At 51.6% G+C, this 18546-nt stretch overlaps 1 protein-coding gene and 2 non-coding genes across 8 annotated transcripts in view; all 3 read right to left on the reverse strand.

Moving 5' to 3' along the window:
* PXN (paxillin) overlaps positions 1-18546 on the reverse strand; it is a 69781-nt gene that overhangs the window by 38419 nt on the left and 12816 nt on the right. The window contains exon 1 of one of the 6 annotated variants that reach the window (XM_058656906.1): positions 5192-5369. The exons of 4 other annotated variants lie outside the window; for them this stretch is intronic. In XM_058656906.1, coding sequence (XP_058512889.1) covers positions 5192-5204 — 13 coding nt within the window. In that variant the 5' untranslated portion in view covers positions 5205-5369. Of the gene's footprint in view, positions 1-5191; positions 5370-18546 lie in introns of those variants that run through there. One more of the 6 variants, XM_058656908.1, reaches the window with a different exon arrangement.
* Positions 17073-17213, reverse strand: LOC118759872 (U4 spliceosomal RNA). The gene has a single exon (XR_004996438.2). It is a non-coding gene; the product is annotated as a U4 spliceosomal RNA (small nuclear RNA).
* On the reverse strand, positions 17797-17937 carry LOC118759871 (U4 spliceosomal RNA). The gene has a single exon (XR_004996437.1). It is a non-coding gene; the product is annotated as a U4 spliceosomal RNA (small nuclear RNA).

Genomic DNA, 18546 nt, shown 5'->3' on the forward strand with positions numbered 1-18546 from the left:
TGAGACGCACTTTCTTTTTTTAGTGTATTTATTTGTATTTGAAAGGTAGAATTACAGACAAGAGAGTCAGAGAGATCTTCCACCCACTGGTACATTCCTCAAATGGCTGGAGTTGAGCCAGTCCAAAGCCAGGAGCTTCTGGGTCCCCCATGTGGGTTCAGGGGCCCAAAGATTTGGGCCATGCTTTCCCAGACTATTAGTAGGAACTTGGATGGGAAGTGGAGCAGTCAGGATTAGAACCATTGGCCACATGGGATGCCGCCACCACAGGTTAAGGATTAACATACTGTGCCACTGCTTTGTCAGTGCAGCTTCCTCACTCTTCCTCTCTCCCTCCCCCACACATCCCCAATACTCCACTAGCTGTTTGCAGCAACATCCTCCTCTGGTAATGGGATGGCCCCAAATAGCTACAAGGTACAGAAGACAAGGACCCTGTCACCGTGGCTCTCCAGCCAGAAGCTGGGGGACCGGGACTCAGAGGTCAGGCCCCAGCTTCTCCGGGGCAGTCGGGCCTCAATCTCACAGCTATCTCAAAGGTAACAGGGACCTTCAGAGGTGACAGTGAGGAAGGAGAGGGGCCTCCACCAGTGTCCTTTTGCCTTCTGAGTCGAAGGTCTCCAAAAGAAGGACCACGGGGCCCGGCAGCGTGGCCTAGCAGCTAAAGTCCTCGCCTTGAATGCGCCGGGATCCCATCTGGGCACCAGTTCTAATCCCGGCAGCTCCACTTCCCATCCAGCTCCCTGCTGGTGGCCTGGGAAGGCAGTCGAGGACGGCCCAAAGCCTTGGGACCCTGTACCCGCATGGGAGACTTGGAAGAGGTTCCTGGTTCCAGGCTTCGGATCGGCACAGTGCTGGCCGTTGCAGTCACTTAAGGAGTGAATCATAGGATGGAAGATCTTCCTCTCTGTCTCTCCTCCTCTCTGTATATCTGACTTTGTAATAAAAATAAATAAGTCTTTAAAAAAAAAGGACCACAGAAAGGGAAGACACCACCAGAAAACTGAACAATGAGAAGCGTGAGGAGAGGGGGAGGAGACAGCAAAGACTTCAGCAGCCTAGAAATGCAAAGCAACAAACCAGGAGGCGAACCAGATGAGCTCCAGGAACCCAAATAGAGGTGTGAAGAATGGTCGGTCACAAGTCCAGTTCTAGAGTCAGACAACCTGGATTCAAAGCCTGGCCCTGACGCCCACCAGTTATAGAACTAGAGCAAATGAGTGCGTCCCCTCTGCGGCTGCGTCCTCATCTGTGAACTGGGTCACAAAATAGTAACACCGCCCCTGCCACTGACACGTTGGTCTCCTATCACTGACAATATTCCATGAAACAATGCATATATGGTACTAGTACAGTGGCTGGATGTAAGTACTAGATAAATAATATGGGAAAGTTTCTGAAACACTGCTTTAAAAAGTGTTCTATAAACATTTGTCATTATTAGGCAAAGGCACCGAGAATAGGACAACCCAAGGAAAGGCTGCACAGAAGCTGCTGGGAGTTTATTCAACTCTGGCCTTGGAACAAGTCAACCCAGAGCAGCTTCAAAGGGTAAGATGTTCCACGCACAACATCTCGGTGAGGGACAAGGGCTGCTCGGGGCGCAGCGGTCACACAGCCCTTCACCAGCCCCTGCAGCCAAGGGCCCACCCAACCTCCTGGATGCAAGGCTAGCCGTAGGGAAACTGAGAGCAAGGTGGAGAGGTTCCTTCAGCAGACCTTGACTCACAGCCCAGGCAGGACCTTGCGTGCAACAGCAGCCAGGCAGCACATCAGAAACAGCACCTGCGTAAGGAGCAAACGCAGACGGCCTGAACCCAAGCTCAGCCTGAATAGCACCCTGCTCAAGAGAAGGAGGGGCACCGTCCCACCGCAGACAAATGCCACCTCTGCCACAGGCCCAGCAGCTGGGTGACCTGAGCCTGGCCCAACATACAGAGGCACCACTGACAGGCGAGCCTCAAGTCCAGACTTTCCATGGAAACTGGGAGGCTCCGCAGCCCAGAATGCCCCAGGCGACTCCCCTACTCTCTCAGCACCTCCCCCCCCCAAGGACAATGAGGCACTGTTTTCCAAAGGGTCCAGACTGCTGAGAAGCTAGAAGACGACCCATCCAGACTCCAAGCGGCGAGTAGGTACTGCCAACAGCTGGCTGTCCCCACTGCTGGAGGTCGGCAAGGCCCACTATCACAACTGGACCCCACCCTCTGTCATACAGGCTTTTTCCTGGGAAGGGGCGGCCCCCATGGTAGAACTTTTTCACTTAACTGTCTGGCACTCTGCAGGTCCACAGCTCATCCTGGGGTTACTCAACTTCACTGACTCCCCTTATGATGAAAACAAGATCTGGACCCAGATCCGTTTGGGTTCAAACCCTAGGTCCATCACTGAACCCCTTGCACCAGCCTCTGCCATCGGTGAGGTGGAGAGGCTGTACCTTCCTCTTCCGGTCGTGATCAGCACTCAACAATGAACGCAGCCGTACTGTCCCCCTCAGGCAGGAGTGGGCCAAGGCTGTGGTCAGGGTCCCCCAAACACATGCAGCTCAGCAAGGGCTGAGAGGGGAGCGGGTCAGGAAGCCTCAGCCTGGTGCATCGCAGCGTTGTGGAAACTCTGTCCAGGAAACTCCGGCCAGAACTCCGAACAGAGCGAACTCAGGGCCAAACCAGCCTCTACAGAGCAATGAGAAAAGCCACCAGGCAGCCACCCCACAGCACCAAGCAGGGAGAACACACAGAGGAGGCAGGACACTCTGTGTTTATGTGTTTCTGCCCAAAGAGCTATAAATTTGTAACTGATTAAACAGCACATGGCCAGTCCCCTCACTGGCAGCTATGCGGAGGAGAAGGAGGCTCCAACTTTTTTTTTTAAAGACCAAAAAACAATGTCACAGAGGAAGCTTGCGCCTTGCTACAGGCTGGACCAGAAACTCTTCACCCTCTTAGCAGCCAACAGGCTCATAGCTGAAAGCACTCTCAGGAGAAAAATAAAAACAAGCGGCCTGGCCTTTGTGTCCCCCTCACTAAGGAAAACAGCTGACGAGCCCTGTGCTGACCAGCCATCCAGACAGCTGATGGGGCCAGAGCTCAGAGGCAAATTCCTCTGCTCTCCTGCACACCCCACTCCTCCCACCCCAGGCTCGCCCAGCCAGGCGTGGCCGGCCCACTGGGAGCTCGGGTCAAGAGAGCCAGGCAACCTGGATCCAAGCAACTGGACTGGCCAGGCCGCGGTGGAAGGCAGCAAGAGCTACAGGTGGCAGTCCCACACTGTGTGACCTCCTCTCCAAGATCCTAATCACCCCTCCCTAGGCAAGACATCCTTGGGGGCCCACAAGAGCCACAGTTCCAAGCTGGGGACTGGACTTCCAGGGGACAGGCCTTTGTCAGTCGGCTGCTTAGCAGTCTTGGGCAACAGAATCAACCTCTTTCTGCTCATTTTCCTCTAGGCATGAAAGGCAGGGGTCAGAGGATGGGAGAGTGGTGGCCTGAGGGTGATCTACAAAGGCTGCTCTGAGGATGGGAGCTATCACACGAAGCAAACTTCTGTTCACTCTGTTCAGTGCTCTCTCTCCTTTCAGAAACCAACTATGTTTTCTGGCCCTAAATGGAAGACTCAGAAGACAGGAATTCCGGGCTTCAATGGCGAACTCTACGCAGAAAGGCCCAGGCTGACCTGCTCCCCACCAGTTCCACCGGGCAAGCAAGCACAGAGACTTTCGGATGCTCGCTCCAAACAACATTCCCCAGGCTTCCTTTCAGCTTGCTTATTTTTATGTGAAAGAAAATACCTGCCTGGAAGCCATGCCAACCTTGAACGCATTAGCAAAGTAGGTGCCAAGCCTGACCCAGAGGCAGAACTATGCTTGGCAGCCACGGTACTCTGAAAAAACAGGCAAGATTCTACACGACCCCCACCCCCAGGTTCCCTCAGGGAAGAGTGGGGGATGGACACCTTGATCCCACAAACAAGTTACTGGGAAGCAGTGAGGTGCCTTGTGCTGCCCTGGGGGAGGCCCAGCAGTGTCCTCCGATGGTCACACAAACCACCCACGGTCCAGGGAGGGAAAGACAAGGCTCCCACAGAGAGAAACTTTATCCCTGCTCTGGGAAGGGAGATGGCATTCTCCCACTCCCGGGGCCCCGGGCCCCGGGCACTCCGGACATTCCTAGAACCTGGGCGCCAACCCCCCTGGGTTCAGCATATGCTTCCAGAATATACTTTCTTTCCTCTGTGGGGACAGCAAATCAAGTCAGGACTGAAAAAGAATTATCCTGGGGCTCCAGGAACAAACTCTGGAAGCTCTATGTCCTCCTCACCTGTGAGCTCTCCAGCAGGACTTGCCTGGCAGACAGGCAGACAGCCAGCCCACCCAGACCAGCGCAGACACCTTTGAAGACCCCTTCCCTGGCACCAGACCAGGATCTGGGTGGTTGGAACCCAGGCATGACCCTCTCCTACTCCATCAACACATGATGGGGGAGAGTAGGCAGAGGAAGGGAGGTGACCACCCCTGAGGTGGGATGAGGATAGTTGCTTTAAAATGGGGGTGTGGTCCTGGCAAACTCACCTCCCCCCATATACCACCAGTTTGAGAATCTAACCAAGAAAAGGGAAGAGGTGATTCTGGAGGCGTTCTCCCTGAAGTGGGGCTACCAGAAGGGTAAAATGCAGGGTAGGAACAGGTCCCCCGGAAAAAGAGCACCAGCCCATAGGATGTGGAAGCCGCTCCCTGGGCTGGGGAGGTGGGGGGGGGTGGGCTGTGGTCCCGTGAAGTGAGGAGAGGTGTGGGCTGGAGCACTGAGGGGCGGGGGGGGGGTCCCGTGCCTGAGGTGGACTGGGTTGGGTCCCTAAAGCGCGAGCAAGCCTTGGGTTTGGAGGAGGGCCCGGTTGAAGAGATCAAGGTCGTGGGGTTGCCGAGGCAGGGGGTGCGGAGGTGGTGCGGGTGGCTGCTGTGAGGACCGCGCCGTGGCCGGCCTTGGCTCGGGACGAAGGCCCAGTGCGGGACTCGGCTCCCACGGAGCTCCGGGAGGGCAGGTCGAGGAAACCTGGGCCACGCCGCCCGGGGTTGAGTGTAAGGAGAGGTGGTCCGCGGCCCCCCATCCGCACGTTCGCGCCTGCCCAGCCGGCCCGGGGCCGCGCGCCCCTCGCCGCCGCCTCCTCCTCCTCATTCCTCGGCCTCCCTCTTACTCACCGAGGTCGTCCATGGCTGGGCCGCGGCGCCGGCAGCCGGCTCGGCGTCACGCTCGTAGTCCGTCCCGGGGTCTCTCCTCACCGCCCCGCAACTTTTCCGCCGCGAGCCTCGGCCCGGAACAGAACGCACCGCCACTGCCGCCGCCGCCGCCGCCGCCGCCGCCGCGCGCGCCCGCCCCCGAGAGCGGGCTGGCCCCGCCCCCGAGGGCGGGCTGGCCCCGCCCCCGAGAGCGGGCTGGCCCCGCCCCCGAGAGCGGGCTGGCCCAGCCCCGTGCGCCGGCAGGCCCCGCCCCCTCCGCCCGGCCCCGCGCGGCGGGTTGGGGGCGGCGCTGGGCGGGGCGGCGGCGCCCCCTCGCGGCCGAGCGGGCAAGGTGGGCGGCTCCCCAGGCCTCCTGGGCCCCTTCCCTTTCAAAGGCGCTGCTGGCTTGACCTTCCCGCTGAGAGATCCGTCTTGACATGTGTCTGTTCAGCGGTCACCTGGTCGTCACATGTCACGTACTATACACTGACTTGTCCACCTGTGCGTCTGTCTGTCTCCCACTACAGGTCACCTCCCAGGAGGGCCAGGCAAAAGCTGGGAGCCCTCTGCGCCAGCACAGATTGTAGAACCTACAGCCAACACCCTGCAGGTTTCATATCCCTTAATCTTCCACGTGTCCACCTTCTCTGAAGACTGCCAAAAGTTCATATGGGACAGAGGCTCCATACCGGACATGAAAGGTGGCTGGAAATCACACACCGACTCTGCCCCCACACACTCAGACACTGGGTAACAATAACATGATGTTTATGGAGCGTCTGAATAGACTACGCGGCTATTGTCTTAATTCTAGCAGCAGCGGTTGTTCTATCACGGGTCCTTGGCCATATTTCAGAGTGGGTGATGGTCACATATTTCTCTGTGCAGGTCTGCAGCCAACGAAACACCTGAGAGACAAAAAGGAGTAGGCAGCAGGGCTCTGCACCTCAGCTCTGGCAAAGATGGGTCAGTGCTTTGGGGAGCTCTGGGAGGAAAAGCCAGGCAGCCCTGCTGGGCAGACATGTCTGGACTGCAGGCGCTGTATCCGGAAGTTGTCCCTCCTTGATCTGGATGGCAAATTCCTTATCCCCCCCTCCAAAATTTACTTCTTTGGAAGAGCTACAGAGAGAGACAAGAACAGAGATACCTTCCATTGGTTGGTTCACTCTCCAGATGGCCCCAGTACCAGGGGCTGAGCCAGGCTGAAGCCAGGAGCTTCTTCTGGATCTCCCACATGAGCGACAGGGCCCCAAACACTTGGGCCATCCTCCACTGCTTTTCTCAAGTCATTAGCAGGCAGTTGGATGGGAAGATGGCCATCCAGGAGCTGATCCAGCGTCCGTATGGGATGCCAGCGACACAGGCAGCCTAACCTGCTAGGTACCTCACGACACAGGACGCTCTGACGAGTTCTTTCTCTAAAGTAAAATTCAAGCGACTCCTCTTTGCCTCTGCCTGGTTCTCCTAAATTAAAACGTTACAACCTGGGCTGGGCGGTTGGTACAACGGGTAGGATGTACCCTGGGGGACCAGAGCTGTGGTTCAGGCCAGACTGTGGTGTGAAATAAATCCTTTAAAAAAAAATGTTTTTAAAGCCCCTTCCTTTGAATACCATCCCATTGGGAGTAGGGTTCAACAGAGATCTGGGGTGATAGGTCGGGGGGAGGACGCAAACATTTAACTCATTGCATGGGATAACCTCAGTCAGGTTTTCACATGCTTCCTAAAATGCAAGTGACACTGACAGGGCAGATGGACAAGTCTGCTCACTTCCCAGTCCCCATGCTGGGTGGAGCCCCCGAGACAATAGCCCCTCCTGGGAATGGTTTCACAGCCACGTGAAACAAGGCTCATGGAGACAGGCGACCAGTCTTTTCCCATGTGCTGTCCCCCTGCCTGCATCATTCTAAATCCTTCTCTCTGTCCCAGTCCATGGCTGGCTAACTCTCCAGGTGGCTGGGACAGCCGGAGCTGAGCCAGGCCAAAGCCAGGAGCCAGGAGCTTCTTCCCAGTCTCCTACACAGGAGGCAGGGACCCAAGTACTTGGATTATCTTCTGCTGCCTTCCCCAGGCTGTTAGCAGGGAGCTGGATCAGACATGGGGCAGTGGAAATATGAACTGGCCCGCACATGGGATGCTGGCATCGCAGGCGGTGTCTTTACCCACTATACCACAATGCCAGCTGCCTTCTTACTGGTGGTTAATATTGGGCAATTTGCTCTCTGTGTCTCAATTTCCTGTCCAGTAGAAGGAAGGTTAATAATAGCTACATTTCAGAGTCACTACAAGATTAACTGAGATACCGCATGTTCGCTCAGCAATTAACCTGCTAAACTCAGCATTCTACATTGGAAACAGAATTCAAGTCATGTTTGCTATTATAACTTTTTCATTAGCTACACTTTAAGAAAAGTAAATCATTGGTACTTTTAATGACTCCATGTATCTAATCCAATAAATATATGCTAAATGTTAGCATTCAACTTGTAATCAGTATTTTTTAAAGATTTTTTAATTTATTTTTAAGTTTTTTATTGGAAACTCAGATATACAGAGAGGAGGAGAGACAGACAGGAAATCTTCTGTCCGATGATTCACTCCCCAAGTGAGTGCAACGGCTGGTGCTATGCCAATCCGAAGCCAGGAGCCTGGAACTTCCTCCAGGTCTTGGGTACAGGGTCCCAAGGCATTGGGCCGTCCTCCACTGCCTTCCCAGGCCACAAGCAGGGAGCTGGATGGGAAGTGGAGCTGCCGCGATTAGAACCGGCGCCCATGTGGGATCCCGTTGCATTTAAGATGAGGACTTTAGCCGCTAGGTCACGCCGCCGGGCCCAGTATTTTTTTTTTTTGAAAGATTTATTTTTATTACAAAGTCAGATATACAGAGAGGAGGAGAGACAGAGAGGAAGACCTTCCGTCCGATGATTCACTCCCCAAGTGAGCCGCAATGGCTGGTGCTGCGCCGATCCGAAGCCAGGAACCAGGAACCTCCTCCAGGTCTCCCACGCGGGTGCAGGGTCCCAAAGCCTTGGGCTGTCCTCGACTGCTCTCCCAGGCCACAAGCAGGGAGCTGGATGGGAAGTGGAGCTGCCGGGATTAGAACCGGCGCCCATATGGGATCCCAGGATGTTCAAGGTGAGGACCTCAGCTGTTAGGCCACGCCTCCGGGTCCAGTATTTTATTTTTAAAATTTATTTTCTTTTTAATTGGGAACAAAATTTACAGAGAGAAGGAGAGACACGGAGAAAAATTATCCATCCAATGATCTACTCCCCAAGTGACCACAATGGCCAGAGCTGATCTAATTTGAAGCTAGGAGCCAGGAGTTTCTTCCAGGTCTCCCACAAAAGTGCAGGGTCCCATGGCTTTGGGCCGTACTTGACTGCTTTCCCAGGCCACAAGCAGGGAGCTGGATGGGAAGCAGGGCTGGCAGGATTAGTACCGGACCTCACATGGGATCCCAGCATCTGCAAGGTGAGGACTTTAGCCACTGGGCTACTGGGCTCAAGATAGCTCACCTTTTTTACATAAAGTCTTTGAAATCTAGTGCGTATCTTTTTTTGTTTGTTTGTTTCCCTAGTGCATATCTTACATTTAAATTTAATTAAGCCAGCTTCCTGCTAAAGTAGATCCTAGGAGGCAGGGGCTCAAATCACTGGGTTCCTGCTCAGATTTAGTTCCTACCAGCTTTGGCCCTTGCCCAGCTCCAGCCATTGAAGGAACTGGGGCACAAAAGCTTTGGGGCACTCTCTCCTGCTTTCTCTTTCTGCTTCTCAAATAATTTGAAGAGTAAATTACAAAGCTTCCAATATAAATGTGCTTTCCTTTTTTTTTTTTTTTTGTAAGTTCTATTTATTTATTTGAAAAAGGGAGATACGCACATAGAACAGACACACAAACAGGGCCCATATCCAATAGTTCACACCCCAAATGCCTGCCAAGGTTGAGAGACAGAATCAAAAGCAGGCTCCCCTGCGGGTGGCAGGAACCCCTTGGCTGAGGTTATTTGAGCCACTCAGCCTCCTAGAATCTGCATTAGTAAGAATCTGGTGTCAGGAACTGGAGTTAGAAATCAAACATAGGCACCCTCAAAGGGTGTTCTCATTTTAAGCCAAAAGCCCACTTTTTCTTTTCTCTCTGTTTGAAGATTTATTGATTGATTGATTTTATTGGAACATCAAATTCAGAGAGAAGAAGAGACAGAGAGAAAGATCTTCCATACACTGGCTCACTCGCCAAGTGGCTGCAATGGCCAGAGCTACGTCAGGAGCCAGGAGCTTATTCCTTGTCCCCCATGAGGTTGCAGGGTCCCAAGACTTGGGCTGTCCTCTACTGTTTTCCCAGGTCACAAACAGGGAGCTGAATGGGAAGTGGAGCAGCTGGGGCACAAACCAGTGCCCATAGGGGATTCTGGCAGTTGCCAGTTGCATGGCAATGATTTAGCCACTAGGCTATCGTACTGGGCCCTGAAATGCCTGCTTCTAAATATGGACAAAAGAGATACAGTTATCTCAAAATCACAGACTGAAATAAAAATCAAAAGGACCTATAATCCAAAGATGAAGGCCAGCATATCCTCTTTGTGTCTACTCTCTGACACATATTGACTCACATAAGGTTTAAATGCACACTTGAATATTTTTGCACATTGCTTTGCAACCTGCTTTCCTCACTTCACACTATTTTGCAAACATCTTTGTGGTATTCAGTATTCTTCTGAAACGTCATTTCCTTGGGCAAAATAACACTCCATCCTATATCAGCACCTACTCAGCACATCTCCCGGTTAAATTTAGTTATTTCCAATTTTGCACTCAAATCAGCAATCCTGAGAAGAACAATCTTACATAGCTAAAATCTTGGAGCCCATCCTTAGTTATTTCCTGAAGCTCAATTCCTAGAAGTGCTGTGTCAGAAGTAAAATGTATGCGCACTGTCGGGTTTTGTTTTGTTTTGTTTTTCCAGATATAAGCAAAGAATTGTCTGTATAAGTGGCATCTAGGCAAAAGTTCACCATGTATGAGGACATTTCATGGAAATGCAGTTAAAACAAAAATTTATTGGTGCAAAAAAAGAATTTTTTAATCCTTGCCTAGTCCCCCTCCCCCAAAAAAACAGGCATTGTATACGAACTTGCTGGATACCTCTCATGTGTCACAAGCACCAACTGGATACAGAACATGGCAAGCTGAGCCTGTGACAGAATTTCCCTGAAAGCGGTATAAGTCCACTTAGAAATGAGCAAGGTGTAAGTGGAATATGGACAACTTCTTCTTATTTTAACAGATATGGATTTATTCACATTAAAAATACTTAATTAACACATAAAACCTGTGATAGCGCCAATATTATTTGGAATGAGCTGAACTGAAAAGGTAGTGCAGGGACCAGATTTCAGACTAAGTTCCCTGTTGGAGTGTCTGGATTGCATCCCAGCCCTAGCTCCTGACTTGAGCTTCCTGCTAACGCTGGTCCTGGGAGGCAGCAAGTGAAGGCTCAGGGACCTGGGTTACTGCCATGCTCATGAAAGCCCTGGATCGAGTTCCCAGCTCCTGCCTCTGGCCCAGCCCAACCTCAACCTTTGGGGGTGTTTGGGATATGGACCCATGGGTAGAAAAATCTTTCTGTATCTGTCTCTCCAACTCCCTTTTTGTCTCTATTGTCTGTATCTCAAATGAATACAAATTGTTTAAGTGACTCCACTTAAAGAAAACGATGAAGTTCCTGGCACCTAGTCACAGTACAATCAGGAAGGGACACAGAGTGACTAGAGTTGGAGGACTTAGGGGCTCTGTGACTCTTCCACAAGAGAACATAGTACCGGGGGAAGCACATTGGAAGCATATGACCACTTAGGGGAAGTTGAACCACATGGCAGAAAGTTAAGATCTCAGCTGGAATCCCAGCTTTCCTTGATCTGCAGGCAGGAATGTGGGAAGAGTTTCGCACCCTCCCCACCCCCAGTCTCCTTCAGTGTTCTCATCTGTAAGAAGGGGTGGCTAAGGATCCTTCTACATGTGACAGTCCTGCCCAGTCTAACAGGGATTTCACATAAAGAACCGTGGAGGCAGAAGGATCTCATGAGAATCCAGGAGGTTGCTCCATTCTTGCTGTCCCCCACCGCCTTGAAGGGGGCCCATCTGTAGACCAGACCCATCGTCGTCAATTCCGACCCGCCCCCCACAACCCCAAAGCCTCACCTCACACAGCCAGTGCTGCTTGCTAGTCAGGCTAAATCCCATACTTCCACTACCACGTCCCTGGCAGAAGTCAAGCCAACCCCCATGCCCTCTGCCGTTGGATTCCTGAACTCCAAATTGGGCCCTTGTGGGCTGTTTTCCATACAGGAATCCATGTTATCTTATTTATAAAAATCAGCTTTATTGAGGCATAATTTACACCCAATAAAATGCACGCCTTTTGAACACACCAGTTCAATAAGCCTTGACATACACATCCATTCACCCATGTAGCCACTCCCTTGGTCACAGTCAAGGGCATTTCCTCCCTTCTCAGAACCCCTTGGCAGCTGGTTTCCTCATCGTTGGCCCCAAGGAAGCACCTATTTGCTTCCTGCTACTACACTTGGGGTCTTTGAGAGGGGAGGCATTCGGCATGGCAGTTAAGATGCTCACATCCCAGGTCAGAAGACCTGAGTTGGAGTCCTGGCTCTGCTTCTAGCTGTGCCTTCCTGGGAAGCAGCAGGTGATGGCTCAAGGTCCCTGCCACCCACACTTGTGGCAGACACAGGCTGAGTTCTAGGCTCCTGACTTTGGCGTGGCCCAGCCCCAGGCTGTAAGAGACAACTGTACAATGAGACGGTCAGTGGGAGCTGTCTCTGCATCTCAGAGACTTTTAATAAGAATTAAGTAAAGTGCTGGTTCACTCCCCAAATGGCTACAGTGGCCAGAGCTGAGCCGATCTGAAGCCAAGAGCAAGGAGCTTCTTCCGGGTCTTCCACATGGGTGCAGGGTCCCAAGGCTTTGGCCTATCCACCACTGCTTTCTCAAACCATAAGCAGGGATCTGTATGGGAAGTAGAGCAGCTAGTACAGGAACAAGTATCCATATGCAATCCTGCCACTTGCAGAGGTAGAATTAGTCTGTTGAGCCATCTCACTAACCACAAGATTACAATGGCTGGAGCTAAGCCAATTCAAAGGCAGAAGTCTCTTCTGGGTCTTGCACACAAGTGCAGGATCCCAAGGCTTTGAGCCATCCTCAACTGCTTTTCCAGGCTGCAAACAGAGAACTGGATGGAAAGTGGGTTCACCAGGATTAAAACCAGCGCCCATATGGGATGCCGGAGCATGCAAGGCAAGGACTTTAGCTGCTAGGCTACTGTGCCAGGCCCTTTACCTTTAAAAAAATTGGTTTATTTGAAAGGCAGGGTGATGGGAAACAGTATTTTCCATCTACTGGTTCACTCCCCTGCAATATCCAGGGAGGGGTCAGGCTGAAGCTAGTGGAACTCCATCTGGGCATCTGGGCCTCCTACATGAGGGGAGTCTAATTCTTCAGCCATCAATTACTGCTTGTCAGGAACATTGACAGGGTGCAGGACTCGACCTGTTACGCCCCTGTGAGGAGAGGTGATTTAACCCATTGTGCAATGATGACCCCCTCCAAATTTATCTCTTGATTTCCATTATCTATGGGGTTTTGTGAAGCCACATTATAGTCTGCATTTTCTTTCTTTCTCTCTTTCATTCTCTTTTTCTTTCAATTTTTTCATTCTTTTTTTTAAAAGATTTACTCATTTTTATTGGAAAGGCATATTTATGGAGAGAAGGAAACACAAAGATCCTTCCTCCACTGATTCACTCCCCAAACAGCTACAACAGCCAGAGCAAAGCCAAAGAAAAACCCAGGAGCCAGGAACTTCTTTCAGTCTCCCATGCAAGCACAGGGTCCCAAGGTTTTGGCCTATTCTCCACTGCTTTCCAAGGCCGCAAGCAGGGACCAGGATGGGAAGTGGAGCAGCCAAGACATGAACTGGTGCCCCTATGGGATCCTGGCACTTGCAGGGGGAAGACTAGCCAATTGAACCATCGTACCAGGCCCTCTGCATTTTCTATAATGCAGTTATGCAAACAGAATCATTCATAAATTCTGTCTTCCAGAGATGACTGGGATGTGGGAAGTGGGGGAGGGATGTCTGATTTCTTTGACCCAGCATAGAGTTTGGGAGATTCTTGCTGCTGTGTGGACTAGTAGTTTGCTCCTTCTTGTCAAGCAGTCCTCTGTGGTGTAGCTTGTTTCTCCGTTGTCCTGTTGCAAGCCATTGAGGTCATTTCTCTGCTCTGAGCCGCTGTCGGGAAAGCTGCTGTGACCACTGGCGTAGACTTTTTTGTGAAAACATATGTTTTCATGTCTCTTGGATAAACACCTCAGTGCGCAACAGCTGGGTTGCAAAGTAATGTTGGAAAAATGTAAATTCTGTCTCCTGGTTCCCCTGCCTTAGCCACTACACTGGTTTCCTGTGGCCTGGAATGAATTCCAGCTCTGCACATGGAGCTCTGAGCCTGCCCCTCCAGCCTTGTCTTCTGGTCTTCCCGGCTTGTGCACTCTGGCCATGCTCTCCTTCTTCGTGTCTCTCAGGCACACATAGTAAGCGAGCACTGCCTTCAAGTCCCCTCTAGCTCTAGATTTCTCTTCCTGGAACATGCTGCGGAGATCTTGGCATGGATGCTTGCATCTCAGCAAGTCCTGTACTGCTTTCCTAGGCCACAAGCAGGGAGCTGGAAGGGAAGTGGAGCAGCCAGGACATGAGCCAGTGCCCATGTGGGATTCTGGTGCTTGCAAGGCAGGGATTTAGCCACTTGGCCATTGTGCTGGGCCCATAAACCCTTAAAAGGATATATATTTTTTTAAATTTCCTTATTTTACTTGAAAGAGTTTCAGAGAGAGAGACAGAAAAAAAAGAGATAGCTCATCTGCTTGTTAACCCCCCAAAGATGGCTACAATGGCTAGTGGTGGGCCAATCCACAATTTGGAACCAGGTGTTTTTTCCACATCTCCCAGGTGGGTGCAGGAACCCAAACACTTGGCTATCTTTCACTGATTTCCCATTAGCAAGAAGCTGGATAGGAAGAACAGACTGGACATAAACTGGCGCCTGTATGGGATACCAGTGCTGCAGGTGGGGGATCAATGTGCAGCACCACCGCACTGGATCTTTTTGCCCAGATCCAATGCTAAAAACTTTGACTTTGATCTGGAATGCAGCCTGGCAGTCGGTAAGTTGGTTATTCATCTATTTGCTTATTGGGGGCCTATGTAACTTTGATATCTTCTGTTGCTTTAGCACGTTAGCAGGGAGTTGGATCAGGAGCAGAGCAATCAGAATTCGAACTGGCACTGTGACGTAGGATGCCAGTGTCATAGGTAGCCGCTTAACGTGCTACGCTATAAGGCCAGGCCCCTTGCAGATTTTTAAAAGCCTCCTCCCCCTGCCACCGCCACCTCTGCCCCACATGATTTTTATGCCTGGCTAGGACAAGAGACCCCTGAGATAAAGAAAATCATGACCCTCTTTTTACAGATGGGGACACTGAAAGGTGAAGTGAGTAGTCTAGGCCCTCACAGCTAGGGATTAGTGGAGCGAGGATTGGAACCCCCAAGATCTGGCTTCACAGTATTATGGAGGGTGTGTGGGGGGAATCAGTTGGCCACAGTTCACTTCCCCAGTGGTGGAGGGGCTGTAAGCTGTGAGCCAGCTCTGTTCTGAGACAATGAGGGCCCCTGAGGCAGGGGATATTTTTAACCTAAAAGCTGGTGAGTCTCACAAACATCCTGCAGTAACTTGAACACATAGTAGATTGTTCGGGCTGGTGGGCCCTTCTCCCTGCCCTCCCCCCTCCAGCCCAGAAAGGGAGAGAGAGAGGCAGGCAGGCAGGCACAGGCACCAGGGTGGGAGGGTGGGAGGGGGCTGGTGCAGGGAGGATGGCTTGACAGTTCCAAGATTCTTCCTTACATGGTGGAAGAGTGGAGAAGGTCATTTTGGGGTGGACCCAAATCTTTGTTTCCTATGAGAGACAAGGATTACCTCACCCAAGCCAGCCTGCTCTATACTGGGTGAGAGAGAGACAGAGAGCGAGGGAGCAGAGGGCAAAGGAGCTACCACGGCCAAGGTCTGAGGCAGGTGGCTATTAGTTCCCCCTCATCTCTGTCCCCTCTGTAGGCCAGGAGAGCCACAAGAAAACTGCAGAAAATTTCAAAATTAGCACATCTGCTTTCAAAAATCTGACTGCAAAGGGCCTGGCCTTGTGGCTTAGCTGGTTAAGCTGTGGCCATTCTTGCAGGTGACTGGCACAGCCTCAGGGATGCCCCTGGAACAGCCAATGAAGATGCTGGTCAGGGGCCCAGCACGGTGGCCTAGCGTCTGAAGTCCTCGCCTTGAACCCACTGGGATCCCATTTGAGATCCGGTTCTAACTTCAGCAGCCCTGCTTTCCATCTAGCTCCCTGCTTGTGTCCTGGGAAAGCAGTTAGGGATGGCCCAAAGCCTTGGGACCCTGTGCCTGTGTGGGAGACCTGGAAGAGCTCCTGGCTCCTTGATTCATTTGGATTGGTGCAGCACCGTCTACTGCGGTCACTTGGAGAGTGAGTCATCGGACGGAAGATCTTCTCTGTCTTTCCCTCTCTTTGTATATCTGACTTTGCAATGAAAATAAATCTTACAAAAAAAAAAAGTTCCATGTCAGTGTCCCTGGTATTGAGGCCCAGTTCCCACCCTTAATTCCAGCTTCCCCATTTTTTTTTCCTCTCTTGATAGCCTAGTGGTTAAAGTCCTTGCCTTTACCATGCCAGGATTCCATATGGGTGCCGGTTCTAATCCCGGTGATCCCACTTCCCATCCAGCTCCCTGCTTGTGGCCTGGGAAAGTAGTCCCAGCCTTGGGACCCTGCACCCGCGTGGGAGACCTGGAAGAGGCTCCAGGTTCCTGGCTGCACACAGCTTCGGCCGTTGCAGCTGCAAGATCTTCCTGTCTCTCTTCCTCTGTATATCTGACTTTGCAATAGAAAGAAATTTTTTTTTTAATTGTCTTTTTTTTGGCAACGATTCTTTTTATTGCAAAGTCAGATATATCCAGGAGAAGGAGAGACAGAGAGGAACATTTTCCGTCCAATGAATCACTCTCCAAGTGACTGCAATGGCTGGTGCTGCGCCGATCCGAATGAACTGGTGCGTTCAAGGCGAGGACTTTTAGCTCCCAATTCTGATGTGCCTGGGAGAGCAGAACATTACAGCCCAACTCTTGGACCCCGGCCACCTATGGTGGGAGACTCACATGGCGTTCAGGGATCCTGACTTAAGCCTAGGCCAGTCGGTACTGGCTGTTGCTGCCACTTGGGTAGTGAACCAGTGGACAGATCTCTATCTCTCCTACTGTCTGTAAATCTGACTTCCCAATTAAAAAAGAAACTCTTAAAAAGTGTGAATTTAGGTTCACACAAAATAGTTTACAGGATTATTCTTAGTGTGGTAATTGATAATAGCAAGACAAAAGAAAAACAAAGAACAAAAACCAAAAAACCAGTGTCCCCTGAAGCTTTTGGTCGTGAAGCAAACTCTGCTACCTTCATACCATGGCCTACCACTGGGCAGGGTATGAGGTATGAACAGATTGCGACCACTTGAGTGACACCACAATGAGGGGAAAACAAGCGTTTTAAAATGTCAAATACAGTGTGACTCCATCCTCATGCAGCTCCCTGAATTTCACAAGATGAAGACATATCTAACCACAAACTTACTGTACATCCAAACACAACCCAGCAAGAGCTGGGGATCTGAGGACTTTATCACAAAAAGATGAAGAGTACCCACCAGCTTCTGCTTTTACAACACACTAAACTCAGTCTCCGGGGAGACTGTCAAAAATTGCCAATGCCGACTATATTTCAAGTCGTCACGGCGGGGTATTGGGAAAAGTTTTCAATTAGCAATAATCGCGCCTCGGATAAACCTCATTGGCTACGATACTGCCACTGCGCAAAGCTGGAGGGCGACCCCGCACCCCCGCACCCCACGGACGCAGCCGCCCTTCACAGCGAGGGTGAGCCCGTGTGCCGCGCGTGGGGACAGGACGCCTTCCCCGGCGAACACACGGACGCCTCCCACGGCCGCACTCTCACGACGTGCTTTGCTTTTGCATTACCACGCAGAAGAGCCTTGTTTTTGCAAAATTCAAGAAAATGCGCTAGGGACGCTGGGCAATCTATGCAAATCATCCTGACGTCACAGACGACGGGCCCTTCCAACTGAACTTTAGAATGAGAACCCAGAGCGAGGAAACGTACTGTCCTGGTACAACGCCGGCGAGAAACATTCCTATGAATCACCACTCCGACCTCTAAACAGGGAGAAGGAATCACGAGAAACCCTCGACTGCAGAAAAGCGAATGAAGAACGAGAAACGTAAAACCTGGGAAAACTTGGAGAACCCGAAAGATCGTCTACAAATAGGTAGAACACCAAAATTCAACCATAGATAAAACACTGAAATATTCCTCCAAAACATAACACGAAGACTACATCTCCCCGCAATAAGCTCTTATCTTTTTGGACAACTGAGACATTCAGTCTCCGGGGAGACTGTCAAAAATTGCCAATGCCGACTGTATTTCAAGTCGTCACGGCGGGGTATTGGGAAAAGTTTTCAATTAGCAATAATCGCGCCTCGGATAAACCTCATTGGCTACGATACTGCCACTGCGCAAAGCTGGGTGTGCCTCGCGCCCGCCGCCGCCCCCAAGCCTCCGGGTTCCCGTTACGGAAAGGCCAGGCTCAGGTTCCCGGAAACACCAACAATTATTGTCTGTTTGAAAAGAAGATGTGTATTTGAAGACGTCTGTGGAAACATGTGGGCGGCTTCTGGAAATTCGGGCTGTGATTTTATGTCAACATTTGGTGGTGAATGAAGCAAAGCACTGTGGGAGGGAGAATATGCTAATATTGGGAGGCGGCGGGGATGAAAGAAATGGCTGAGCTGGGCGGTGTTGGGGGTCGCCGGGCTCCTCCCACGGGTGTTCTCCTCTCTGGCATGTTTGGACACTCGCGTGTAGAATTCATGTGTAGTTTGCAATGTTTCCAAGGTGTTACTTAAGGGGCGCAGGGGTGCGGTGACGATGTCGTGTGACCAGTGTCGCCGTTCGTCGCCAGAGCTTTGTTTTTTGCACGGTGAAAGCGCCCCGCGTGTCAGACTGCCGCCTGGGCAGCTGGCTCCTTCCCTGCTCTGTGGACATGTCCACTCCGCCTCTCTCGTACCCAGTGACATCGCAGCGCTGTCCTCTGGGGTCTGGCTGGCTGGCTTCCCTGAGCCAACCGCCCTGT

Source organism: Ochotona princeps, chromosome 29 (assembly GCF_030435755.1).
Source record: "Ochotona princeps isolate mOchPri1 chromosome 29, mOchPri1.hap1, whole genome shotgun sequence".
Classification (NCBI taxonomy): domain Eukaryota; kingdom Metazoa; phylum Chordata; class Mammalia; order Lagomorpha; family Ochotonidae; genus Ochotona; species Ochotona princeps.